The following is a 27749-nucleotide window of genomic DNA, read 5'->3' as shown; positions in this document are numbered from 1 at the left end:
TTTTGCGTTTTCGGATCAAGTTCTTGCTTAAGCCAGTTCTGAACAAGGAGTGACGATGTAGCGCTGGTTCAGGAAGGAAGACTGCAGCTTGACCAAGCATGGTCTTCATGCTGGGTCTCTACACATGTGCGCAGTGCACCATCTCCATGGTTACTTCCAATAACCAGTGCTGCTTTCAAGAGGTAAAAATACACCATATTTGTCGTTGGAGTTCAGCATCCGAGGGGCAGTGCTGCAGGCTTGTGTATTGAAGAGGATTCTTAATGACTGATGCTCTTTGTGCTGTAAGGCCTTGGGCCTCAGCTGTTACCTTAGAGACAGGTGTGCTGTCAGTTCAGCCTGTATTTCCATCAGAATGCAAGTTTATGTAAGTCAGTTGTAAGCTTGATGGCCTGTCTGTGCCAGAAAGGTTTGTTTAGTAGCGATTGTGCTAGGGGTGGGCAGGGGTATGAGTGCGTGCCGTCGAACAACTATTTTCCCCTCATGAATGTCCGTGTGCCCCCCCCCCCCGTTGCTCTCGTCTGGCTGTTGGCCTCTCCCCTGAGCTGTCGGCCTGTGGGATGACAGTGAGCCTCCCCCCCCCCCCCCCGCAGTGCCCTCTGCTCCCCCACCGATGCAGCGCGCGCCTCTTAGCTTGTTGTCTGGCTTTCGGCTGTCACCGCATCTGCTTTCCCCACGGGTGACTGCACACCCTGCATCCCTAACCCCCTCCACCCCTCCCAGCTCCTAGTGGCCGCCTTGGTCAGACTGTGCTGCTAATTGGTTAATTGGATGCTGGATTGTAGCACCCACCCCCTCGTGGATTCGTATCTGCTTATGAAACATTTGTCAGATGCGTCTCCCTGGATGCAGCTCCCCCGCAGATGTTGATCGGGCCGCGCTTTCTGCTCCGTCTTAAGCATCGTTTAATCACCGCATGACATCTCCTCACCCTGTCACTGCCATCTGCTCGACGCCCTGGCCCTCTGGGCTGCCCATCGCCAGCGTTAGTGTCGGCGACGATGCTAATGACTGAAACGCGCGGGAAGCCTGGTGGGTGGGGCGCTTGAAAGTGGCACGGCGGTTTGAAGAGCGGAGGGTCTCCATGGGAACGAGCGGGCCGACCACGCTGCCAGGCAGGCACCAGGAGGCAGGGAGCTCTGATGCATCGCGACGCCAAGAAGCATCGATCTTGCGCCAGGTCCGGTCTCGAGTATAACCCCGTCCCTTCAGACCCTGCTCTGCATCCTGGATACACATCAGGCTGGGTCGACTTTCGTTTTATTCTGTCCGACCCCTTTGTTGTCTGTTGAGACGCTGTGATTCTTCCCAAGCGTGGTAAGTGGTAGCGTTATGGCTAACTACGCCTGCTTGTTAGGGGGTGAAATGCAGCAGCGATTTGCTGCTCTGGAAAGGAGAGTCACGCAGCGAGCAAGTAATGTCTCTGTGAGAGCACCCGGGGAGTCAGGATGCCGTCTGTCTGCGGCATCTTGAGGCTGAGTAGCTTTTGTGCCGTCGCCTCAGATGTTCCTGGGTTTTATTTTGGGTCCGCGCTGGGCCGGTCGTGAGCGTGGTGCCTGTCAGTTGCGTGGCAGGCACAGGCCGGCTGCCGTGGCTCCTCATCTCCCTCCCCAGTTTTTCCTTCCCACGTCTCACATGGTGCCGTCACTGGGGCGGGGAGCCTCTGAAAGCTCATTACCGCATTTCTGAAGTCTGGGCCACTGTTGGCAGACATGCCCTCCCTCCGCCCCCCCCATGTCCCCCCCGAATAATCCATCCAGCCGGAATGGTGGGAGGAGGGGAGGGAAAAGGGGCACAGAGAAAGAACTTGCTGAAAGCTATTTCTCAGTGCCGAATGTAAGCATCTATGGGTGGGGGGTGACAGCCCTCTCTTCAGCCTTGTTCTTGGAGGATTCGGGTAGCAGAGCTGCGCTGCTTCACTGGCCGAGCACCGGATGGCTCTCGCTGAACCAGCTGATTCTTCATCTTGGCGTAGGTGGGGGGGACGGCAGTGGCTGCGCTGAGCAGCAGGCGAGTGGGGAGACGCAGGCTATCCATTCAATCGGCACCCCACCCTGCATATCAGCTTCATGTTCCTGTGATGCTGTGGTACTGTTGGGGAGACCCCGGCTGAAGGCGGCTCAGGGGTACACAGGTGTTCCTGTGATGCCTTTCGTCGGGCCTTCGCTCTGTCAAGTCCTCCCGCTTACCTTCATGGACGTGCAGATCCATTGAACTGGGGCATGAGGCCTCAAACCTGGGAGAAGAATGCTCCACTCACTTGGAAGTTCTTGTCTTGTTAGGATCCCAGCCTTCTTCCATCTTTAGTGGGTTGCACTTGCAGGAAGCTCACTTGTAGGCCTAAACCATTTCAATTTGCTCTCTGAATAGGAACATGAAATTGGCAGCAGATGGCAGAATGGCGGGATTAGTGCCCCCTGCAGGCTAGTGGAAGCTGCGCGGTGCCCTGCTGACTAGATTTGGGTCTTCCCTCTGTGCCATCCATGCCATGCGGCTCTCCTGGTGGCTGGATTGTGGACACATGCCACAATCATGAGGTCTCAGAACCACCTGGAACCTGGGCTTCATTTGGAGGGCTTGGGGAGCGTTTGCTTTTGAGCCCTTGCGGGTCTGGGATGGGGCAGACGGCACAGCAGGTTATTCAGCCAGACACCTGACCACTCAGAGCCTGTGCCTATGGCCGCTGAGACCCCCCCCCCCCCCCCCCCGGCCATGTGGAAGTGGGAAGCCGCAACTGGAGAGGAAGCTCACAGCCACCTTGTCACAATTTAGGTGGCTTGTTTGCAGAAATTCCGGTATCGTCTGTGGTTTCCTCTATCTCTCCTACTATCTGTAAAACTGCTGGTGAATTCGGCTCTTTTACCATCAACCCTCCCTGCCACCCTCCTTTATTGTCAGTGTGTGACTTCTACAGACCAGCCTGTTTACTCACACACGCTTTATCAGCAATACTTGTTTAGTCGTGTTCCCTTTCAGTGGTCACACCCTCACGTCTCACGTCCCAAAAAACATGCTACAGCCTAATGTGTGAGACGCCCCCAGATAGTCTTAGATTCTTCCGGAATGTTGACATGGATGGTTGGGCCAGCGGCGGGCAGGTGGACGACCGTGCCTATGCCCTCCAGGAGAAGCTAGTCGGGTGACTCCTGGGGCCTGGGTGTCGTTACGGTGACTCAGTATGGGGCGTGCCGGCAGCAGATGGTGTCTCGTCCTGCCCGCCCCTGATTCAGCGGCTCCCCGGGAGACGGTACGGGAATGTTAATTGGGGGAGACGAAGCAGCTGTTCAGGTGGACTGGTGACCACATCCCTTGAGGCGATGGGGCTGTCAGCCGTGGTTTAGTCCCTCCGAGGCGTGGAAGAGGTTGGGAGGGGAGGGGTAGGTGGGCGGCTGGTCTCGTTTTGAGCGCCTCTTTCGTGTTTCTCGCTGGTGTGACGCTTTGAAGATAACGTTCAACTGTTTGACATTTTTCTCTCTTCCTCTGGTGTTTGCATGTGTCTGTGAGTTAATTTAAGCCCATCACGCTGTTTATAGCTGGCTGGCTCAGACTAGGCTTGGGCAATGTCTACATTTTCATACTGTCGTACTCTCCAGACCAGGGCCGGCCTGATTAGGGCGTGCAAAAAAGTGAGGGGAAAAAGTCCGAAAAAATACTTTTGGGTGTATTCTGTGTGTAGTAATTTAAAGTCATTTACGCTAGTTTTAATATTTAACTTTGCTTTTTAATATGTGAGCTGACAAAATCTTTATGCTGTTCTTTGAGGGGAGCCCCCCCCCCCCCCCCTCCCAAACTTTGGCACCAAGATTTCAAAATATCGTGATATGTACTGTAGTATACAGTATTATTACTGTAATATTACCTTCATACCAGCCAAGCTTAGTTCAGTCATCAAAAGTTGCACGTTGCTGCATTGCTCAGGGGGAGCAAACCGTCACTTTTACAGTCACAGTGTCACTGTCGGAGGCCTGTTTTGGTCCCGGTCTGAGCAGAGTGTCGGTTATCACCTTGGTTTGTACAGCATTTCCGGGGATCCCCAATTCCGCCATGTGGCCATAGCAAACCACCTCAGATCAAAACCTGGCCACTATGATGCCTGTAATCATGTGACAGCCAGGGAGACCCCCCCCATCCTCTTTCTGCCAATCACATGTTTTCCCAGGCATATCAAGCATGTTGCCTGTTGACCGTCTTACAGCTTAGGAACTGCCCCCCTCTCCCCCCGCCCTGGTTAATCCGGTGTTACGGTGTTGCGTGGGGGTGCTGTTACCAAGCCCCAGCTGTCAGGGAGATCCGCAGCCTGTGTGCTTAGAGACTCACAGGGGTGGCCCTGATATTCTGGGGGAAATCGATGAAGACTGCAAAAAAAAAAACTTCAAATGCAGACCACGAACGTGTGCCATATCCGCTGTATAAGGCATTTAAATAACTCATATGTTGCAGACTGTAATTCTGGGTACATGTTTTTTGATGAACATGAGAGGCATGACCTTCAGCTCCTGGAAACACGGGTTGAAGTTCGGCCCTGGTTAACGAGTGACTGGCACGCGGAGCGTGTAGCGTGTAGCTCCAGACCCTGTGTAAGCAGCCTCTCTGATCCTCAGTCCAGCTCTGTCAATAGTGCGAGTGTTGCCTTCTTTGTGCTCCTAATCTCTGTGCTTCTGGCAGCTTCCCGCAGTCATGCCAAACAAGCTGTGGACATTTTGCAATTGATTTTTTTTTTCTTTTTTTCTTGGTGAGGTGGATGTAGAAAATGTTCTAGTTCTGGGGATGGGGGCAGCTGCTGGTAGAGCCCTCTGACACACCCCCGCTGTCCTGGCCTGAGGGCTGTCTGGAGCCCCCTGTCTGTGTTGAGGTGTGCTGGGGGAGGGGCCAGTCTGCTCCCAGTATGGCAGGCGACGTACGTGTCCTGCGGAGGGCCGATTTTGGGCATGCACGTGTCTGCACATTTACCCCGCACCGCAGACGGAGACACATGGACCTCAACCGGGGCTCACCCATCTGCCAGGGACATAAGAGCCGCTGGCCCAGTCACGTTCATTGGGGGGGGGGGGGGAGGGGTGTTCACCGTGTGCTGCCAAGCTCTCTGCGCGGCCCAGAGCTGAATTCTCTGAGAAGTAGGTTGGACATGAACAGCATACCAGTGAGGTATGGGTTTCCTAGGCTGCTCCAGCATGTACTTGGACTGAGCCGGATGGGTTACACATCAACCTTATAAATGCAGCAGAAAGACATTTCCGGTTGCTGCTGCGTTTATGAAAGAAAATGTCCAGAGGTGTGTTGTGGGCCTCCGCTTTATCCTAGTGTTTGTAAAGTACAAATAAAAATTGATCATTGGGTTCTTGGCAAAGTGCTTCCTGATGGCAAATCGAGAGCAGTTGGGGCTCTATCTGACAGCGCTGTGGACCCTAGTTGCAAGACCCGCAGTGGTTTTCCTTCTGTCCAGTGCGCCGGTGGTCCCTCAAATGGCAGCCGTCCCCAGTCACTTAATGACCCTCGATTCGTGAATAGCGTTTGATTTCCCTTCTTTTTCCCTGCCGTGTGTTTCCGCTCGCGCTCACTCTGATAACTCCCGATGTCAGTGGCCCAGTAGTTGGCATGTCTTTGAGGTCACTGAGAAGCAGCACGTTCACCACGGGATGGCTCATCTCAAGGACGAAACAGCGGCGTGACACAGTGCATCCGCGCGCCTTTAAAAACATCTGCTGCCTGTTTTGTTTTTCGCTTAATCTGCCCCATGCTGTCCAAGGTTGCTCTGGCTGAACTGTGTACTCTTTCCGAGGGTCCCAAACGGCCCAACCCCTCGCCTGCCCGGGAACAAGAGCAGGGGCCTTGGGGACTTTTACACAATCGCCCCCCCAAATGGGAGTGCCTCGCTGTTTGTTTGCTTTATCACTCTGTGCCCACCCCGGTCACTCAGTCTCTGGTGCAGACACTGTGGTGTGACTTGGACGGCTGTCGCTGGGGGTGTGGCAAAAGCCTGTAGGCGTGTCTATGTTGCAGCTTGACCAATACCTGGACGGGGGGAGCAGCGTGGGTCATAACTGTGGAGCAGTTATTTTCTCAGGATGGTCCAATTCACGGCCGAGCGACTGAGCAGGTCGGTTTCAGTCTGGTAAAATACTTAACGCTTTGCACAATGACCAGAAATTTATAAACTTTGCGCTAGTTTAGGGAGTTGGATGTTTTTACAGCGTGCACTGTCCGTATAACAGCCACTGGAAGTCTGGGAGGGTGGGTGGCCCGGCTGATTGAGCTCAAGGCCCACAGTAGGGCTGAGCCCAGCCTTTATCAGTGCATGTGCTGACGAGCCTCCAAGCGACTTCGCTGCTTAGACTTCCTGACCTTGAGTGTGCTCAGAATGCATGACTGGCTGTGATGGCCATATGGCAGCGCCCCCTTGTGGCAGTGACCATGTCATCTGTTTTGCTTTCTATGGACCTGTAGGGCTGTGACTTTGGCTAAGAGGGAGTTACCCAGCTGGTGGTGGGGTGGGGGGCAGTTTATTAGGATTAAAGGCTGCTGTAAAAGCTGTCTGGCTCCGCCTGTCCAAAGCGCTGCGGAACGTGATTAATGCGGGCGACGGAGTCGCCGTGATGGCGGGCAGAGGATCGGGAGCACAGCTCACCACTGGCCGTCGTTTGACCCCGCGACTCGCACGAAGCGCTCCTCACGTTTTCGCTTGTGTCAGCCTTCTGCCTCAAGCTGGGGGTCCTTCGGCTGGCCTATTTAGGCCCCCCCCCCCGTCGCTGTACTCGACTCCACGTCGCAGCTGCCCTGGGAGGGACAGCTCAGTACCCCTCACCAGGAACATGCTGACGTTTCTGTGTCAGGAGGCAGTTTTTTTGCCGTCGGAGTCCGGTTTTGCCTGACTGGAGCTCTGTGCTCTGCTCGTTGTTGGAGAGACTTGTTGTCCCCCCCCCCCTCCCCACCCTCCCATGCCTGAGGCGTTTGGTTTGCCCCAGTCAGACGTCTGTGTTTTGCTTCCAAATTACAGGAAACCGTAGCAACTAATGATCCTCCTCTGCTTTCGCCAGATGAGATCTATGCGGTACATGCATGCGCTGCTCCAACCCGTGCACAAACAGAGCAGAGCACTGGCGCACACGCACTGACTCACACTGCGCTAACCCTGTGAGATGATGGGTCTCAGGTTCACTATCTGTAATTCAGACACAGTGGCATGTTCTGAGTGTCTGTCCACATAGAGGTCTAAGTACCGACAGCAGTCATCTGAGCCCAGGTGAAAGCAGATGTTATGTCATTTGCAGCAACTTATTCTGGCATGTGCAGGTGTGCGTGCATGCGCGTGTGTGCGTGTGTGTGTGTGTGTGCGGACCGTGGCTGTTAAACTGGTGAGGATTTGGGTCCAAGTGGGAGGCCACCAGTGCCGGGCTGTCCAGCCCTGACATGAAAGGGCCCCCTCCGGAGGTGCAGTGACCATGGCGAGGCAACAGTCCCAGAGAAAGACGGAAAGACTGGGGGCGTAGAGGAGCACAGATGGGATGGGGGGAGAGCCGATGGCTGGAGTCCATATCGTGAGGGAGAGGTGTCAGCTGACCAAGCGGACTGTCATGTGCTGACAGGCTGGGCGGGGGGCCAGTCACCGGGTCACTCAGGCGGGGGGGAGAATTAGTTATGGCTCTGCTTGTGTGTGTGTGTGTGTGTGTGTGTGTGTGTGTGTATGTGCGCGGCGAGGCAGGTGTCTGATCTCCTGTAGTGGTCTGTGCATGTCCACCTGCTGGTGAGACGTCTGCAGTCAGCTCACAGAGAATATGTGACCGGTCCTTTACGGTACTGTGGAGTGGGCTTTGCCTTTCGCCGGTACTGTAAACGCGTGTGCTCACTGCCCCTCTCTCATGCCCCATCCCAGCTGCTCAGAGCGAAGAGCGCGAGTGCGCCTACTACGACCCGCAGCAGCAGCTGGACGAGCAGCACGTTGGCGGCGACATCCAGGCCTGGAGGGAGAACACCACGGTGCGCTGTGCCAAGGGCAGCCATTGCTACGGCCTCTGGGGGAAGGCCCGCGATGGAGACATTCGATTGGTCAAGCAAGGTAGGCGGCGACCTCCAGGAGCCGTCTGATGACATCACTGTGACGATGTGAGCTGTGAACACCGCCATTGGAGATCCCATTAAGCCGCGCTACTGTATTTTAAGAAATTACAAATACAAGAACAAATCACTGTGGTCTCGGTTTCTTTTAAGAGCTTTTAGGGTTAGGGTTAGGAATTGTCAACTAAGGCCTTGTCCACACTTACACAGATATTAACGCAAACTGAAAACATAACTTTTGTAGAGCCCCATCCAGGGTGAAGATTTCAGAATCTTCAGTGTTGACATGTAGACAGTGTTTGACGTGAAATTGTGTTTAAGTTTGCACTGTTCGCCGTTTACTAGGAGTGTAACAGTATACTCAGCCCACGAGGTGAGACACGATATTGGGTTCACGAGGACGAGACGATATTTTAAGGAAAACTTAAAAGAGGAAATATATTACGGGAAAGCAGCCTTTTGTTTGATTAATTTGAAAGACAAGAAATGCTAAATAATGCTGATGTATGGTGAAATGTTTTAAACAATCACCATCATCTTATGCAGTAAAGAACAGAACAAATATCTAGAACCATAAAATGTTTCACCACAAACCCAAATGACAGGCTTCTCTCCTATCTGACTTCTCAATTGAACATAAAATAGAATATAAATAAAACAATATAATTAACAAGCATAAAACTTTTTTTTTATGTTTTCTTCACCAGTGCAGTGGATTTAAGTACAGAGCTATGATGGTGCTGGAAATGGCTCTGCATAGTAGTAGCTTTAGCCGATGTGTACGGCATTATTTTCCTACAGTGCTTACAGATGGTTCGTGTTTTGTCTGTCACTCTTTCGCCATTTATACCCAAAATGCTGCCACACAAGATTTAAAAGTGTCTGGGGCATCTACTATGGTAATTTCGTCAGACGCCGACATGCTTACAGCAGCAGATTTGCAGCGCCTTCGCGAGGCCACTTTCCACTCCGACGAGAAATCTCGCCATGTTGTAATACCGCGAGATCTCGTCACACCCCTACCGGTTACATTAGCTGTTTTAGCATAGAACTGCTAATAAGGTTTCTGATTGGGACCCAATCCCAAGCCACACTTCACCCCCCCCCCAATCCTTCTCCTGCTCACTCCCACAACGTGGTCCGCAGGCTGCTGGACCCACATCGGCGACCAGCGCGAGTGCCACAATCACCGCTGTGTGGTGACGGCTACGCCCCCCGCCATGCAGAACGGCACCTACCGCTTCTGCTGCTGCAGCGGCAACATGTGCAACGTCAACTTTACGGAGAACTTCCCGCCGCCCAGCCCGACCAGCGCCCAGCCGCTCTGTGAGTGCCGTCCTGTCACACGCCGCTGTTTGCTAATCGTGGTTTCTGCTCATGTGTGGCGCTGTTTGGTTACATTCTGGGAAAGGACACAGGCTGTCCCAGCTCTGGCTGCGCTTGGAGACCTGACTCTTCTCGCCCCTCCCTGGAGGAGTGTGGTCTTCCTCTGGAAAAAAAAATAAAAAATGGGCCAGATGGATGCCTTACACCCCGGGAATGGTGATTTTCTCTGTCCTGGTCGCTGCTGCCCTGTGCAGCTCTTAAATCACCCCCCCCCCCCCAGCACACTCAAGGGTGGGTTCTCAGAAGCAGATGTAACAGGTTCACCAATTTATCTGTCCCTCTCAAAGGGGGTGAGGCATACAAGTGTTGCAGGAGGAGGCTGAAAAATCGCTCGCCTGGAGACAAAACACACTCTGCTGCCCACCTCTTTCCCTCCTCCCTCCCTGTATCCTCCTGCTCTCCTCTCTCTTTTTTTTTTCTCCCGTCTTGTGGTTCGCTGGCTCATAGAAGCACTTCGCTTCAGTCACAGGGGAAAATAACATCAGGCGAACAGCAAGGAAAAAAATGGAGGGAATAAGGAAGGGGTGGGACTTGCCTAAAGGGGTGTGGCCTGCTGGCTGATGGGCTCAGAGTGGATTGGCTGATGGGCTCAGAGTGGATTGGCTGATGGGCTCAGAGTGGATTGGCTGATGGGCTCAGAGTGGATCGTCTCTCTCTGTGATTGTTTACAGGTGATAAGGTCTGAACCACATATTGATCTTGATGGGTGGGGGGTAGACATCGATTGTTGAGAAGTTGAGTGGGCAGCGTGGATTATGGGTAACTCCCCCGAAATGGATTTTTGATTAAATAATGTGTGAACATGTTCATGCGTGAGACACTCCCTCTGCTGGCTGCCAGCAAGCTCTGGAGCACCGTGCAGATTGCGGGGATCCACACGCATCAGTATCAGTGGGGTGTCGTCAAGTATCAGTGGGGTCAGGCAGTATGTACACACAATCAGCAGGCAAATTACTCATTCTAACACCAGTGCACTTTTATGGGCGAGTGAGTGGATATGGGCTTTCAAAGACATGCTTTCACTGCCGCTTAGACAATGGGCTCCCCCCCCGCTCCCAGTGGCAGGTTCGAGCACCCCCCCCCCCCCCCCGAAGATAAACAGCTCATTAACCGCTTTGCCTTCCTCCCCCGCCGTCGAGCGGGAGTGGCAGCCTCCAGATGTGACGAGGTCTAATGCTGAGCATGTTCTTGCTGGAGGGTATGGAGAAGTCGGGCCTGGAATTAGGAGGCGTCTCGGTGGGGTGCTGGGGCGCTCTCTGCACTGGAATGTATCCAGTGTGGGGCTGGGGCGCTCTCTGCACTGGAATGTATCCAGTGTGGGGCTGGGGCGCTCTCTGCACTGGAATGTATCCAGTGTGGGGCTGGGGCGCTCCCTGCACTGGAATGTATCCAGTGTGGGGCTGGGGCGCTCCCTGCACTGGAATGTATCCAGTGTGGGGCTGGGGCGCTCTCTGCACTGGAATGTATCCAGTGTGGGGCTGGGGTGCTCTCTGCACTGGAATGTATCCAGTGTGGGGCTGGGGCGCTCCCTGCACTGGAATGTATCCAGTGTGGGGGCTGGGGCGCTCTCTGCACTGGAATGTATCCAGTGTGGGGCTGGGGTGCTCTCTGCACTGGAATGTATCCAGTGTGGGGCTGGGCTGTGATTTATAGGCAGTTTCTGCTGGAAAGGTAATCCAGCAATGAGCAGTTGATGCATGGTGTGTGTGTGTGTGTGTGTGTGTGTGTGTCTGTCTGTCCGTGTGTGTGTGGACAGTACCTACTGGAACCTGCAGAATCCTCAGAACACCCATCAAAACACCTGGCAGCTCAGCTGGGTTATAGTCGGCTCTCTGACTGACACACTAACTCTGTAAATCACACTGTTTAGCAGGGCCTGTCCTTTGGTTGAAATGTAGGGGGCAGCATTGGAGCCTCTTACTCAAGTCCTTCCAGGCTCTGCACATGAATCCATTTTAGATGAGGCAATAAATAAGCATGGGGTCCTTTGCTCTGGTTTTGTCTGACTGCTGCCCCCAGCATTGATTTTTATAGTTTGGCTTTAACAGTGGTCTGGGTGGGGGGATCTTGTTGTGTGTAATGTTAAATTACGAAAGCTGGGTGGTATTCATTGGAGAAAGAGGTACACGGCCTGGTATAATGTCCCCGCCCCCATGCAGTTACGCTGTCGTTTGTTTTGCTCAGACAGGTGTTGGCCGCGTGGGTGTGGGCTGCAAGTTACAGCATCACAGCTTCCTGCTCTGCCGCTGCACCCCCGGGGCTCTCTGGCTGCCTGCCTCACCGCTGGCAGTCGACCCGCGAGACGCGCAGCGAACACGCACGTGAATGCCACAGCCTCCTTAAATGCCAGTTTACGCTCACGTGTAGTCGCTGCTCCAGCTCTCCGGATGGTCTCTCTTGCCTCACCGTTGGTGGAGGGGGCGGTCTGCTGGTGAGCGAGGCAGGGCCACAGAACAGCGCTCCATTCATTCGCAGAAGCAGGTCATGGCTGCGTGCCTTCCTGGAAACCCAGCCTCCCGTGCGGCGTCACCGAAGTCGTCGTGCGAGGCAGTGAGCCACCCACCGGGGCTAAGGTGTCCCGGCCTGCGTCTGCAGCCTGCCCGCACCCCCACAGCCTCACACTCTAGGGGGCGCCGCCCGTCTCCAAGGCGTCGCGGGGCGTGTGCAGACGAACACCCCCCCACATGCACACGCCTCCCAGACGAGACGGGATTGCCCGCCCCCGCGTTTCCTGCCGCTGATCGAGATGAGCTTGTGACAGAACTACGGCGCCTCCCGGAGGGCGTCAGAGCGAGAGGCTGGGCTCTGGGATGTGGGCTGCGTCTGCAGTAACCCATATACCGTTACTACCTGCTTCTGCTTATGCTAGGCAGACAGTTATTTAAACTTTAATCTCTTTCCTGACCGGCATGAGGAAACACCATGCAGCACTAGGCTCCGCCACAGCTTTCTGTGCGAAATGGAGCTATTTAAGCGTGTAGGCAGACGTACGGCCCTGCTAATGCTAATGCAGGCGGTGCCTTACTTTAGCCTCTCAGCTGCACAGGCCCCTCGATGCATTGGCTCAGGCTGACCCTCCGCTCAACCCAAATGAGAGGAGTGGCTGCGATTTGTGCAGCTGAACGCAGCCTGGAGGACATCGGGATCCGCAGCGGGCACAGACGGCAGAGATGCATGTGTCACACGGTGGGGGGGATGTCAAGGTGGCCCCTGGGGGATACTGATGAGGGGTGGCTCTCTGGCAGAGTGACAGTGACATGCCTTGGGGGGACGAGGTACTGACACACCTTGGGAGGGGGTGGCAGGGAGCAGCTGCTGAGGAGTTTTCTCCGTACGCAGCCCTGCCCCTCGACTCATCTGTCTCTATCTGCCCCAGCCCCGCCCTGCGCTGTAGCAATTGGGGGGAGTGTTGTCTGACACCAAAGGGTCCCCCCCCCCCCCCATCAGCCCCCCACAGCCATGTTCCGGGGCACCGTGGGGGCTCTCGCTGCCCGCCGCCACACGCCACGCCCTCTGTAGGGAGCGCTCGGCCGGAAGACGCTGCGTAATGAAGTGAGCTGAGCAGAAATGGCTACCGCTCCAGTTACAGCATAATTCATTTCAAACCACAAAACAGCGGAACTAATGGGAAATTAATAATGCTGCTGCAAGAGCCGTAGATCGGGCCTAACTCCTGACGGACATCTCTGACGCACTCGCGATGCCTCTGTGGGCGTCGAGGTCCCGCGGGGCCGGCATGAGCGTCCGTCAGCACAGGCAGTGCCGCGCGACCTTGACACGGCGCTGTAGCTCTGACCCGCTTAGAGCTCCGTCTGCTGGGTGTGACTGCGGCTCAGGTAGCGGGGGGCGCTCTGCTCTCCCGCCTGCCTCCCGTCGATAGGAGCTGCCTCGGGCGCATGGCTCCGGTTGCCGTCTGGTGTCGGATGCTGCCGTCGGCCCTCTACGGTTTCTTCCTGGCAGTCGGTGGTCTGGTTCTTCCTGGTCATCTATTCTGGGGGGAGGGGGACGAGGGGGAGGTGGAAACATTGAGTTATTTATTAAAATACTCCCTGGTGATTGAAAAACAAAAAACAGAGTGTAATATACATATTAATCACTTTGCGTGGAAGAAATTATGTTCTAGAGTAAAACCGTTTACAGGTCAGCCTGACAGAAGAGCAGTAGCCTTCAGCAGGTGGTAAACGATCAGCTGAGGTGCTGTTCCTTAATGTAGACTGTACCTTAGGGGTGGGGGGGGGGGTGAGGAGCCCCACCCAGAGGGCCCAGTGTCCCCCATCTGCACATCATCCCTCATGGGCTTGGTTAGTGCTGCTGCTCATGGAGACTGCTGAAGTGTTGCCATTGGTAACTGTTGCCACTGCCACTGATGGCTCCTCCCACCATAGACATTGCTCCGCCTGAAGGGGGCGGAGATCTGTCTTTATGACTTAAGATTGGCCAATCGGGCACTCCAGATTTACTGGAATATGGAAAATGTTTGTTAGATACAGTTGTTAGGCTGCTTCAGTGAGTAAAAATATGAGAGGTGGGGTGCAGATGATGGGAGGGAATATAAATTCCAGGGCGTGGGGGGGGGGGGGGGGGGGGGGCACAGATGTAATGTGACAGAAGATGCGAAGGTGTGTGTGTGTGTTAGAGAGAGAGAGAGAGTTTGTGAGTCTAATATGGAGGAAAAATCTATAATGAACTGCAGTGGAGGTCACGGTCTGTTTGTCATCGAAGTTCTGCTGGTGCCAGGTTATTTGTGGTGCTCTCAGTGGATTGTGGGAGTTTTCTGTAATTATGAAGTATGCTGCTGAGGTTGGGGAGTTTATCTTTTAGCCGAGAGAGCTTCCATCTCCGCTTCTGTAGTCATGGTGTCAGTTTGTACACAGAGCTGACATGAGGGGCTTTAAAATGGCAGCAAGGCGTGTAAGAGGCTGCAGCTCAGCTGGTGTGGAACTGCAGTCCTGAAGCTTATTCTGCTGATGTTCCACAGTGAGAATCTCTGCTCATGTCACCACAAGATGAATTGTGTAAAAGGGACAGAAGTAAATGCTTATACAAAAAGTGGCATTTTGCAAGTTTATGTTACATGCCTCTTACTGCTCCCCCTGCTGACTACTACTGGAATAATTTAGTCCCACTGAAGCCAATCCACACATGTGGCACCGTAGGCAAGCTTTACCATACCCCCCTCCGCCAATCAGATGGCCGATTGAAAATATAAAAAAATAAAAAACCTGTACTGGGTGGGATGGTGGCGAGTGCAGAGGGAGGTGCCCCTTCAGAAGATGCCCTCCAGGGCACTTGCCCATGTTGCCCTTGCAGGGATCTTGGGCGGACGTGGAGCTTTCTGTCTGTGAGACCAGCCTGAGTCACTGACGTGGAGCTTTCTGTCTGTGAGACCAGCCTGAGTCACTGACGTGGAGCTTTCTGTCTGTGAGACCAGCCTGAGTCACTGACGTGGAGCTTTCTGTCTGTGAGACCAGCCTGAGTCACTGACGTGGAGCTTTCTGTCTGTGAGACCAGCCTGAGTCACTGACGTGGAGCTTTCTGTCTGTGAGACCAGCCTGAGTCACTGACGTGGAGCTTTCTGTCTGTGAGACCAGCCTGAGTCACTGACGTGGAGCTTTCTGTCTGTGAGACCAGCCTGAGTCACTGACGTGGAGCTTTCTGTCTGTGAGACCAGCCTGAGTCACTGACGTGGAGCTTTCTGTCTGTGAGACCAGCCTGAGTCACTGGCTCTCCAGCCTCTTGCTACTCATTGCTGAGTGACCATCTCCCCTCTCCGCCCCCGCAGACCCAAAGCAGCTGCACCGGGAGGAGGCCATCGTCATCGCCCTGGCGTGCGTCTCCGTCCTGGCAGTCCTCATCGTGGCGCTCTTCTTCGGCTATCGCATGCTGACAGGCAGGTTTCCCCCGTTCCTCTCCGGACACGGGCCCCCTTTCCGAGTGCCTGAGTCACCTGACCGTCACCTGACCATCACCTGACCGTCACCTGTGTGTGCTCGGGGTTACAGGAGACCGGAAACAGGGTCTGCACAACGCGGATGAGATGGAGGCAGCTGCTTCAGAGCCCTCGTTGGACCTGGATAGCCTGAAGCTTCTCGAGGCAAGTTCCGGGCGTCTGAGGTGCCGTGTGTTACGTATCCTCTTAACGGATGTTTCACGCTCCTTTTTCTCCTACCCTGCAGCTGATTGGCCGAGGCCGGTATGGCTCGGTCTACAAGGGCTCTCTGGACGAGCACCCCGTGGCAGTCAAAGTGTTTACCTACGCCAATCGGCAGAACTTTGTCAATGAGCGCACCATATACCGGCTCCCCCTGATGGAGCATGACAATATTGCACGCTTCATTGTGGCTGACGAGCGGCTGACCACGGATGGGCGGATGGAGTACCTGCTGGTGATGGAGTACTATCCCCATGTGAGTAGCGATGGACTAATACTCACTGTACTGCCCGTGTGAGTAGTTTTGGAGTACTGCTACCATATGGGAAACACTGTTAGTTTTGAGTACTTCCACCATTTCAGTAGTGATGGAGTCCTGGCCCAATGTAAGTACTTCTCCCCAAGATAATATTCAGTATTTCCACCACGTGATTAGTAATGGAATACTAGGGGTATGTGAGTACTTCTCCCCTAGATAATATTCAGTATTTCCACCACGTGATTAGTAATGGAGTACTAGGGGTATGTGAGTACTAGAGTACGTCTCTCCATGTTAATATTCAGTACTGCCACTATGTAAGTAGTGATGGATTCCTACCCTATTGTGAGGCGTGGAGTACTTTCCCCGGAACACTTTCCCTTGGTTGCTTCTCGACCTTCTAGCCAAATGAAAGTAGCCGTGGTCTCCGATTTCCCCCCCCCCTCCCAATCGGCAGGCATATGTTTGTAGGCTGTGTCTGAAAAACTCCCCCCGGCATTTTCTGTCTCCCCCTCACATGCGAAGCCGCAGGGGGGTCTGCAGGCCTTGTGAAGTTAAAGCTGGAAAGTTTAGTTATAGTAGCTGGTGGGCTGAGAGGAAGAGAGATATTACTGCCAAAGGCTGATAAGGCAGCCGGAGGCGGCAGGTTGAGCACCGGCATGCAGCTCCAGTGGAATGTGCTGCTAGTGGCAGGGATGGGGGGGCACTCTGATAAGCGTGGCCCACATCTTCTGCTCCCTTCCTCTTCACGTTGCCAGTGGATGCCTGCCTCCACTTCCGTTTGCTGCTTCTTAAATTGAATCTCTTATATTTTTATTTCACTCCACCTTTGTCTTTCCCGTATATTAAGTCAGTTTCCACTTGACTGCTGGATAAGCTAACCCCTGTCTTTCTTTCACTCTCTTCCCTCCATCTCTTACCCCCCCCCCCCCCATCTATCATACTCTCGCCCCCCGCCTCCTCCCCCCAGGGCTCTCTGTGCCGATACCTGAGTCTGCAGACAGGGGACTGGGTGAGCTGCTGCCGCCTGGCCCACTCGGTGACGCGGGGCTTGGCCTACCTGCACACGGAGCTGCTGCGCACAGGTGAGCCTCAGCCCACAGTGCCCCCTACTGACAATAACAATAAATTGTCAAACATTCCGATCATGAACATGTAGAACTTCGGTAACACTTTACATTAACGACATCGTCATAATACATTCATAGAACATTCATAAGCAGCATGTAAGTATACCTTAACATCCTAACACAACAGCTATAAAGTACATTAACAAATATATGATAATAACAAACATTATAATCGTTTGTTTGCTTTTAATGCCCATTAAAGCTGTTTCAGTATGTCAGGATGTTAAGGTATACTTACATGCCGCTTATGAATGTTCTATGAATGCATTATGAAGGTGCCTTTAATATGAAGTGGTACCGAATCTTCCAGCACTAGAGAACAGTGTTTCCTTGATCAGAAAAGGTCAGTCCTGAGGATGCCACAGTTTGTTCAAATACATGCCAGCAGCTGTATGATGGCTGCCAGGCCATGTGCATCACCAAACCACACGCTGTCGTTCATGGCTACATGACTCGTTACTAAAGCCAAGCCGTCCCTTAATTGTCCTTATGTTTTTCACTCGCGTGTCGCTACGAAATGGCCGTGGACTAGGCATCGAAGCAGATGAGCTGCCTGATTAATGTCTGTGGTCACTTTTACCTGCACGATGGCACGCTTGGCATGCGCCGATTCCCAACAGCTGTGGCGACGTGAGGCCCAGCGGAAAGGTCTGGAACTCGGCCTGGCCGACTTACGAGGCCTCAGCGGTGATCTGTGAAGGCGGCGATCAAACGTAAAACCGGGTACAGTAATGCATGCACGCAAGAGTCTATGACTGCAGGAAATTCCTTTGTGGATACGTTTTAGTATCCGGTGAACAATCCCATCCGCCACTGACTCAGCCCCTATTTATTTTACTCAGTTTTTGTTTATTTTACATCCCCCCACTTTAGTGAGGCTGGCCACCGGCTGACTAGAGAGGATGTAGCCTTGGCTTTCATCGACGTGCGTGCGAGCGTTGTCTTTGGGGGTGATTTACAGGACAGTCTATCCATCTGTGTGAAGTTATGTCGGGAGTAGGGGGAGGGGTGTCCGACGCGCATCATGGTCCCATGACAGGCGCTGAGCGGGATAGCGGGCTCCCGGGCGGATGAAAAGGACTCTAGCCCCCACACCGGCCCTGCGTCCCGAGCGGCGCGTCCTCAGACCGAGTATGATCCGGGACAGCAGTGGCCAGGCCGAGTCCCAGGGCGAAGTCTCTGAGCCCAAATCAGGGCTTCATAATAGCATCTATCCTTTTTTTCAACCATGAATTTGTATTGTAGTCGCCATGGTAACCATCCTCACCCGGCGGCTCTGGCTCCTGTGCGCTCAGCATGATGCACGCGTGTTTATGCGGCACGGCAGTCGGCGTAAGAGTGGGGGAGCCACTGAGGAAAAGGCAGACGGGGAGGGGGGCATGATGAATCAGCTTGAACTTTATATTCTGAAACAGAAGGGCAGTGGGGAGAGAAGGGGGGCCCCAGAATGTGCCGTTATAGATGCATTGTTTTTACATGGCGACCCCTAGTGGATGTTTGCTGGTGGCAGGAATCTTGAGCTCTGATCAATAGCCCTTTCAGGTATAAGGGTACGAGTTTCTGCCGCTGGAAACCAAACAACTTCTGTGAAGTAATCCACTTCAAAACTGGGTAAAAATGATTTAGCCGTCTTAAAAACGTGCGAGAGAGTAACCATTTCTTAGCCCACGGCTGAGTGGGCCTGCGGGCCTCTAGGGGACTCGTGGGATGTTGATGGCTCTGCTGTCCGTGTCTCTGATTGGTCAGACCTGTACAAGCCGGCGGTGTCCCACCGTGACCTCAACAGCAGGAACGTCCTGGTGAAGAGCGACACCACATGCGTCATCAGCGACTTCGGCCTGTCCATGAAGCTGACGGGGAACCGGCTGGTGCGTCCCGGCGAGGAGGAGAACGCTGCCATCAGCGAGGTGAGGGCTCCATTCTGGAGAGAACCCAAAGCCCACCCCCCTACGGCCAGCTTGACCTCGCTCCCTCTGGGCCCGCTGAGGCTGTCGGCCATTGGCTGCAGTTTCACCAGCGCCTGACGTCTGGCCTCCTCCCCAGGTGGGCACCATCCGCTACATGGCCCCCGAAGTCCTGGAGGGGGCGGTGAACCTGCGGGACTGTGAGTCAGCCCTCAAGCAGGTGGACATGTACGCCCTCGGCCTTATTTACTGGGAGACCTTCATGCGCTGCACCGACCTCTTCCCCGGTGAGCCCCCCCAGCCTGCAGCCCTCCCCACCTGGGTGTGCCCTGGCCTCCATGTGTGCGTGTGTGTGTCCCCTCGCGAGCCCTTTGTTCTCCCACCTCATGCAGGTGAAGCGGTCCCGGAGTACCAGATGGCCTTCCAGGCCGAGGCAGGAAACCACCCGTCCTTCGAGGACATGCAGGTGCTGGTGTCCCGAGAAAAGCAGCGGCCAAAGTTCCCTGAGGCCTGGAAGGAGAACAGCCTGGTGAGGCAGCACATGCAGGCCGGCTCCAAGACTCCACGTCTCCCCCTAGTGGTGCAGGGCTGGATGGACTGTCCTCACCCGTCACGGTTCTGCTCCCACAGGCGGTACGCTCCCTGAAGGAGACGATGGAGGACTGCTGGGACCAGGACGCGGAGGCGCGTCTCACGGCCCAGTGCGCCGAGGAGCGCTTGGCGGAGCTGCTGCTCATCTGGGACCGGAACAAGTCCGTCAGCCCCACCGTGAACCCCGCGGTCAATCCGGCAGTGAACCCCACAAGCACGGCGCTGCAGAATGAGAGGTGTGTGTTAGGGGAAGCTCATTTCTCTGCAAAGTCCTCAGTACAGATGGCCTAGAATGATTTGGGTTTAGCAGTTTTTTAATGGTACAACAGCAGACTTTGGGATACATTTACATTTAACCCAGACTACCTTAAATCTGATGAGTTACCTGGCTAAGCAAGAAATCCTGCAGTTCTAGTCCGGTTAATTGTTAACCATTGTTGCATATACAAACAATGTAATAACACGTCCACAGATAGAGGCCGGACAGTACTGTGTGTACGACCGATTCAATGAGCCACAAATAAGACTTAAGTACTACGGTATAAACGGTATAAAACTACATCTTTAGCTTCTGTTGATCTTGAATTCTGAGGTCAGAGTTGTGTAGATTCCTCTGACTTTCCGAGTCGGAGCAGCGTCACGAGGGGGACGTTCCAGTTGAAATTTCCGACTAGGAACTCGGAATTTCCGAGTACCGAGTGGGAATGGAATGCAGCATTAATCCAGAGCTGCTCTGCCGCTTGGCTGACGGCAGGGTGCATGTGCTGTATGCTGTGAAGAAAGGGCAGCTCGTCCGTGGCGGTACCTATAGCAGGGCTCCAGAGGCCGATTTTTTATTTTGCGACTATTTTTTTCATTCCAGTCCGACTGCCTCTCACAATCCAAGAAAAAATCAAATAAATAAGTAAAAAGACAAGAAAAGTGGCAACTTTTAATTATGTGCAGACATTTACTCTCGCAAAGGTGGGATGGACTTCTGTGAGATTTCGCAATAATTTTAACTGGATTGTATTCGTTTAAGGTATAAAAGGTAGCATTTATTTATTGATTAAATACATGTCCAGTTAAATCTGTTTTTATACCTATTTATTAACACAATTCTGTGTCTGTTTCGTTAATTTTTCTGTTTTGTATAAGACAATGCAGAAGACAATAGCAGGCAGGTCAGATAGCTCAGATAGGAGAAATAAGTGGCAGTGTGAGGTAAAATGTGCGATGTAAGTATTTATTTATTTATTTTACATTTGACATGTGATGGAGATTATGGCTCCTAAAAAAGCAATTGGCTCTTAAATACTTTGGGTTTAGGAGCCAGTGGCTCCAAAATTCTTTAATTTTTTTTTCTCTGTAGCCCTGTGTGGGCAGCCCGGCGGCCTGTCTGAGTGCACTAACTCCCCTGTCTGGGCCTGCTGTCTGTCGACTTGCAGGAACTTGTCTCACAGCCGGCGGGCACCCAAGATGGGGCCCTATCCCGAATACTCGTCGTCCTCCTACATCGAGGACCACGAGGGCGGCGTGGTGAAGAACCTTCCCGGCGAGGGCTCCACTGTGGGCAGCGGCTCGGCCGGCCTGCCTGGCGGCAGCGAGAAGAACCGTAACTCCATCAATTACGAACGGCAGCAGGCTCAGGCCCGGCTGCCCAGCCCTGAGACCAGCGGTACCAGCCTGTCCAATGCGACGGGCAGCAGCACCACGGCGATGGGGCTCACACCCGGCACCGTCATGACGACCATCTCAGAATCGGGGTACCCAGAAGATGGGTTGGCCGTGACGACAGGGGCGACTGCGGTCCCTGTGTGCCTGCAACTTACAGAGGAAGACCTAAAGACTACCAAGCTGGACCCAAAGGAGGTGGACAAGAACCTGAAGGAGAGTTCGGATGAGAACCTAATGGAGCACTCGCTGAAGCAGTTCTGCGCCCCCGACCCGCTCAGCTCGGGGAGTTCCAGCCTCCTGTACCCTCTCATCAAGCTGGCTGCCGAGGTCACCGGGGCCGCGGGTTCGGGGGCCATGGGACAGGCGGAGTTTGGGATGGGAGTGGGTGAAGCCCAGCCCCCCGTATTCCCCCTGCCCAAGCAGCAGAACCTCCCCAAGAGGCCCAGCAGCCTGCCTCTGGGCTCCAAAACCCCCAGCAAGGAGCCGTCCTCACTGCGGCTGAAGTTCGGCAAGCACAGCAAATCCAACCTGAAGCAGGTGGAAACAGGAGTGGCCAAGATGAACGCCGTCACTGCCGGAGAGCCCCACCTGGCCACCGTCGCCATCAACGGGCCGGCTTCTCGCGTGGGTGGCGTCGGTGCGGCCGACGGGTACACAGGGCCGGCCTCATCGCCTGTCGGTGGCTCCTACGGGAACACCAGCCTGGCTGGGCCCAAGATGGATGGCCAGGTGCCGCTGCTGCAGACCCAGCTGAGCGGGGAAGATGGCCGCCTGAACTCCAGCCCGGACGAGCACGAGCCCCTGCTCCGGAGGGAGCAGCCAGCCGCTCGGGAGCAACGCATCCTGGACCGGCTGGCGGACCATCACCATCTGGCAGGCCGCACCAACTCCAACAACAACAACAGCAACAACAACGCCCACAACGGTGATGGAAACGGCAACAGGACCGTCGCTGCGGCCTGCCCCCCCGCAGACCTGCCCGCGGCATCGCAGGTTTCCGCCCCCACAGCCCCAGGACCTCAGGAGCAGGCCTCATTACGGCCGGAGCGGCCCAGGAGAGCCGAACGGCCCAACTCCCTAGACCTGTCTGCCTCCCCCCTCGAGTGCTACTCCCTGACGGGTGAGTCCAGAAGGTGGACTCTCTCTGAACCTGACCAGAGCCCCTCGGGTCGTCCCAGTCTGCCTGGCCCGGGAAGTCAAGCGCATTTCCCGCCCGGCGCCGTTACACCATGCTGGCTGCCTCGCCAGTGGTTTTTGTGCTTGGAACTTTAGCGCTTTGTGGGAGAGAACATTCCAGAATGCTGATAAGAGTCCCTAGGACGCTGTGCTTGGGTGCGAGCCAGAGAGGAGATGGTCAGATATCCAGGCATAGGAGGCTTCTGACGGACCCGCATTAGAAATGCGAACACATAGCTGTCGGGTCTTGTTACTTCGAAAAGCAAATAATGCATTCGTTTGACTTTTTAATGCATCGCAGTTCTATGAAAAATGATAAATTTAGCAATATGCTAAATTTAGTTTATATGATGGATAGAGAGCAGAGGTGGGAGGGGATGCAGGATTTCCTGTTTCTCTGTAATTTCCCTTGCAGAAGGCTGGGTTTATCAACCTGAAGTTTCTTATTCATTTATTTATAGCAACGTTCATTTTGACTTAAATCAAATCAAGTGGTTGCTAAAAATCGATAACGTCTCTCCCGCTACTCCAGCTGGCTTTTCTCAGCCCATGTCCTTACACTACGCTACCTACAGCTGCTTGGGTAAAATGTACACTTTAAGTATTTCCACACATGTTATAGTACTATTACATTAGTCATTGTAACATAAATAGAGCCTCGCAATTTGTTTTCTAGACACAGGTAGCAATACTGATTGTAGCCAATAGAGAGACTTTTAGAATGATTTATAAGGCCCTTCGCGTTCTGTAGGTGCACAGACCCGTCTTTTTGAAGAGGTTTACACTTTCCCAATCTGTTTGCATCTCGCCCAACCCTTCTAGGCGACGGGGTGCCACAGGACGGGAGAGCTGGATCAGGAGAGAAGATTAAGAGACGCGTGAAGACACCTTACTCGCTGAAAAGCTGGCGGCCATCCACCTGGGCGGTCTCCAGCAGCACCCTGGACGGGGAGGTCTACACCAACGGCGGAAGCGTGCAATGCGACCACATCCAGCAGCAGAACAGGAGCCGGCCTGGCACCGGCAGGTCTAAATCAAGCACCGCTGTTTTCCTGGTAGGTGGGGGCACTGGCACCTCCACTGCGGCCCTGGCCTCCGACCCAACCAGCATGACCTGCCTGTGAACTATGGCCGACCAGGGGTGAGGGTTAAGAAGATGGGGCTCATCAAAGAAGAGCACGGTGGAGATTCGTCCTTTCCCCAAAACCGACGCGGTTCAATTTGTGTTTCGAAAAGTTGTTTATTGAAAAGAACAGACTTAAAAACAGCAGATAAGCGCTTAATTTCGTATTTTCCCTTCTCGTCGTTCTTCAACTGCTTTAAACAGAACTAAGCTATGCAGCAGAGCTCGCATCAAAGGCTTTTCCTTGTATACGTCATTTCACGTCCATCTTTCTGTGTCTGTGTACGTCTGAAAAATTTATTTTGTTGCACTTTTCTGAAAGAGTTCTTAATCGCACGGTTAAATCTGTCTCTCCTTTCACCACACAAAAAAGTGGTCTTAAAAAAAAAATCGAAGCGGGGGGGGGGGGGAGTACAATCGTAACCATGTGTTGATTTTACAATCAGTCAGCCACCCATTTTAATCGCAGTTCATGTGTGAAACAATCTAACAGAAAGAGTGGTGGACTTTAACACAGGGTTGCCTGCTATGACTTACCCCCACTGATTTGTTAATTTTATGCAAAGTAGATTTATTTGTATGTTTTAATATATGTTTACTTGTCCTGTTTAATGTCTCTGTATCCATTTTGTATATTTTAAGATGTGCAATAGGCTTTAGCTTTGAGCTACAGTTTTATTTTAAATGCTTTTTTAAATATTTGCAGCTTTTTTGATGTTGTAAGCGGTGCACTTGTAGACAGCACTTGGCCTGGGTTTAGTCATATCCGCCCTCTTTTGAGAGACAATCGTCCATCTCCAGAGTCGGCTCGCAGTTGGAAGGAACGGAAACAAAATGGTCTCCGTGATGGAGGGAGCTGCTTCTCTGTTACGTTTCACCTCCTAGACTGAAGCGGAAGGTAAACGGCCAAGAGGCGACGCCAACGACCACATCGGAGACGAGATGCTTGAGTTTGTGAGAAAAACTGGATCTTTGTCATGGAAAAAGAAAGACACCACAACCTTGTTACTTCAGTCAAAGTTGTATGGCAGTTTTGTTTTTTTGGGTTTTTTTTTATTGTTTTCCTGAGAGAATGTCTGGACACAGCTCCAGCACGCGATTTGGCCGCCAGCTTCTGCCGTCTCCTTTCTGTGCAGCTTGTACCCTTGAACCCTGGGCTCTGTCTGTGCTGTGGGGGAGAGGGGGGGGGGGGTACAATAGAATGAGGCTCCATGGGGAGTGATGAGAAATGGGTCACACTAGTAATGATTTCCTAGTGATCCTGTCACAGAGCCCTGAACACTATGTGTATTGAGTTGAATTTACACTGTGGTCATGCGCACTTACATATAAGATTTGTGTGCGCGCATGAATGCATATGCGCATTCATGTGCAGTATATATACACAGCCTGACCGTTCATTTTGTGATTATCCGAAATACAACTCTTACTTGGGACAAAAAGAGTTTGGTACTATGTGAAGAAAATATGCATTTTCTCCTTCAGATTTAAGCAGCTATATTTCCTTTTGCTACTGGGAAGGAATTCAGCCCTCATATCTGTATGGTCTGTGTAGCACATGACTCTACAGAGAGACTGGTTGGAAATGACTAGGGGGCGAAGCCAGGGCCAAAATGTATGATGTCGTCATTATTGCTATATTCTCTTCTTTTTGCTGGTTATCGATTTCAGTTTTCCAAATGAACGTTTTAAGTGAATGCTGTCTTCAGTGAATGGTGTTCCATGTAGCCTGTATATTTTATTACAGTATAATGTTATGCTGTCATTTTGTCTTCATTTTTTAAGTTCTCGAATGTGTTACCTGGAAGCTATAGGTTTACCCTAACCCCTTCCTTGTGGCAGATTTGAGACACCCTACTTTTATTTTAATACTGAAGTTGACATTACAGAGATTTCTGCTGTTCTCCATCAGAATTTTTAAGTTACGTCCCTTCCGTGTCTCACAGACGTAATCGTGACACTGTTTGTGTTCCACGATCGCGCACGGTGCTTTTGCGCACTTGCGGTTTTCTGTGGAGAGGCGTGATTGCTCAGTGTGATATGTAAGCCCAACGCATTGAGAAGCGCGAGGAGTGTTTCCAAACTATGGCACAGTGAGAGGTGGAAAGTTCAGGTCCAGAAAGTAGAAAATCTGACCATGATTTAGTTTCAACCAACCCTTTGTGTATGAAGAGTCAGTCTCAGACTACTCAACTGGTCGGCTAATGGAACTGAACTTCACACCTCTGGGCACAGCGAAAAGCCCTCTATACTAATACCAGCGCTAGTCACAAGCCTAAGGAAATCCCAGAAGCTGCCTCGCTTTACCTATCTGCACGTTTTATCGTAACCATTTCTGTAGGATGTAGTATATTTCATTAATTGAAAGTCGAAAAAGTTGAATTCGAAAAGTTTCTAAAGACGTAAGCTTTGCACAAGTTAACTTTGCTAGTTAAAGCTTGTGTTCGCCCCGCTCTCGTCTTTCTCCTGAAAGGTACACACTCTTTCATTTCTGTATGTATGTAAAATACACTCACCTTTATGTAAATATTGTTTGTACATAACTTTTTCCATATATGCATATATAGATGAACAATCCTTCAGCTATATATTCAGCATGAAATTACCAATGAGGTACTGATATGGAGCCACGAAGGACGTCGGTATCGCGACATTTGACTTGGAGATTAGAATCGTACAGTCGTGCAGTTCAGTAAGGACACCGATATATTCATTTGCCAGTTTTTGCTGTCAAAAGTATAAGCTAAGAAGAAATTCTAGGTATCCTGTTATTTGTGAATGTTCGGGCTGGAAATGAACTAAAACGTGGTGTCCTGTTACAAGCTGAAGCGAGGGTCTTAACCTGACAAAAAGGACCAGTTCTTTGTTATACCCATACCGAAACCATGCTGTTCATTTGTAACGAAAATTGACCTCTGTTTACAACTACAACTGTGTTACATTTAAGGAGAGTGGGTTTATGTTACAGTTGGAAGCAAGTTAAAATCGTAAATCTGTTCATAAATCTCGGATCTTTTATTTTTACATACAATACGTGCACATAAAAATTCATTAACTATTTGCTATGACTTGTCAATAGATCACAACTTACTCTTAAATTTTAACATCGGCACACAACGTATTAGAGGTCAGCTAAGACCACGTGATGATATTCTAAAACTGTTTTTAAAAAACAACAATCATATTAGGTTAATTGCGTTTTTTTAATAAAAGCACACGATGCCGTACATGTATTTCAGTGTGGAGAGTGTGAAAAGCTCAGCTGCGGTTACTTTGCAATTCTTGTTGAAACTTGAAGGCGACGTGTGACATCTGGCCCTACATCAGAGTTGCTGAAACAGAAATGCCACTGAAATGTTTTTTTTTTTATTAAAGCTTGTATGAAATAAGACGAGGATGAACAAATGACGACATGCGATTATTCTGCTCAGAAGTATACTTGTTTAAAATGACATTTACATGAGACTGCTTGCTGTAAACCCATGCATTAATCAGTTGATTAAAGATACTGCTGGAAAAAAACCCTTGATGTTTGTTTCTGTTAATCCTGGAAATTTTCCTGTGATTTGTTGATGGGTCACAAAACTGCTGACGATTAACTTAGCGGCCACAGGAGGGTGACATTACGCACAAATAAAATCACAGTTCGATGCACGTGTCTCTGATAACAAAGCGGATAATAAGCTGACGCCTTATGCTATCAAATTTGTCAGAGAAATATATATCTCATTGTAATAAATTCCAACTGTGATTGGCTGTAGCCCAACTTGAGCTTTACATCGATTTTTTTTCAGTTGAAGTGACATAGCACTATTTTGGAACGTGGTCCAGCAAAATGGTTTGAGTTCATATGTCAGTTGAGAGCTTGAAAAGAGAGCAATTAAAAGAAATATACAGAAAATTAACAGTTTCATTGTACATGTACAACGATAACAAGGATATTCTATTTCATGATATTTTGTTAACAATATATACCCGCATTAAACCGTGTGAGATGAAGTTTCACCACTACAATTTAAACATGCAAGTTAGCAAGTATGGAAAAAGTAGAATGACGGTAAATGGTAGTCTAAAACGAGTATTTAAACCTCATTTGATACAGAAACGCAACAGATAATGTACATGAAATAACAGAGACTTCTGAAACTGTAAACACTGGGGAATGACATTTCAAGAATATGTTCACACGATTAATGGCATTGACAAAACGGAAAGTTCTAGCTACCTCCTAACTGTAATAATCTAGGAAATGCTGTTTTGGTGTTGTCTAAGATTATCTACTATGTGTATCCATTTCTTGTAGTTCAGTTTTTAATTCATA

The 27749-nt window shown here is 51.8% G+C and overlaps 1 protein-coding gene across 1 annotated transcript in view; it reads left to right on the top strand.

Annotated features, from left to right (window-relative positions):
- Nucleotides 1-26950, top strand: part of LOC125725151 (bone morphogenetic protein receptor type-2-like) — a 40443-nt gene extending 13493 nt beyond the window's left edge. Inside the window, exons 2-13 of the mRNA XM_049001773.1 lie at nucleotides 7871-8053; nucleotides 9199-9378; nucleotides 15221-15328; nucleotides 15441-15532; nucleotides 15615-15845; nucleotides 16819-16933; nucleotides 18725-18885; nucleotides 19022-19169; nucleotides 19275-19411; nucleotides 19513-19709; nucleotides 20901-22249; nucleotides 23128-26950. Of these exons, the coding sequence (XP_048857730.1) occupies nucleotides 7871-8053; nucleotides 9199-9378; nucleotides 15221-15328; nucleotides 15441-15532; nucleotides 15615-15845; nucleotides 16819-16933; nucleotides 18725-18885; nucleotides 19022-19169; nucleotides 19275-19411; nucleotides 19513-19709; nucleotides 20901-22249; nucleotides 23128-23429 (3203 nt within the window). The 3' untranslated portion in view covers nucleotides 23430-26950. The remainder of the gene's footprint in view (nucleotides 1-7870; nucleotides 8054-9198; nucleotides 9379-15220; nucleotides 15329-15440; nucleotides 15533-15614; nucleotides 15846-16818; nucleotides 16934-18724; nucleotides 18886-19021; nucleotides 19170-19274; nucleotides 19412-19512; nucleotides 19710-20900; nucleotides 22250-23127) is intronic.
- Nucleotides 26951-27749: the final 799 nt, after the last annotated feature.

This window comes from Brienomyrus brachyistius, unplaced genomic scaffold, assembly GCF_023856365.1.
Source record: "Brienomyrus brachyistius isolate T26 unplaced genomic scaffold, BBRACH_0.4 scaffold62, whole genome shotgun sequence".
Classification (NCBI taxonomy): Eukaryota; Metazoa; Chordata; class Actinopteri; order Osteoglossiformes; family Mormyridae; genus Brienomyrus; species Brienomyrus brachyistius.
The sequence above is the reverse complement of the archived record's forward strand: the minus strand, read 5'-3'. Positions and strand labels throughout refer to the sequence as shown.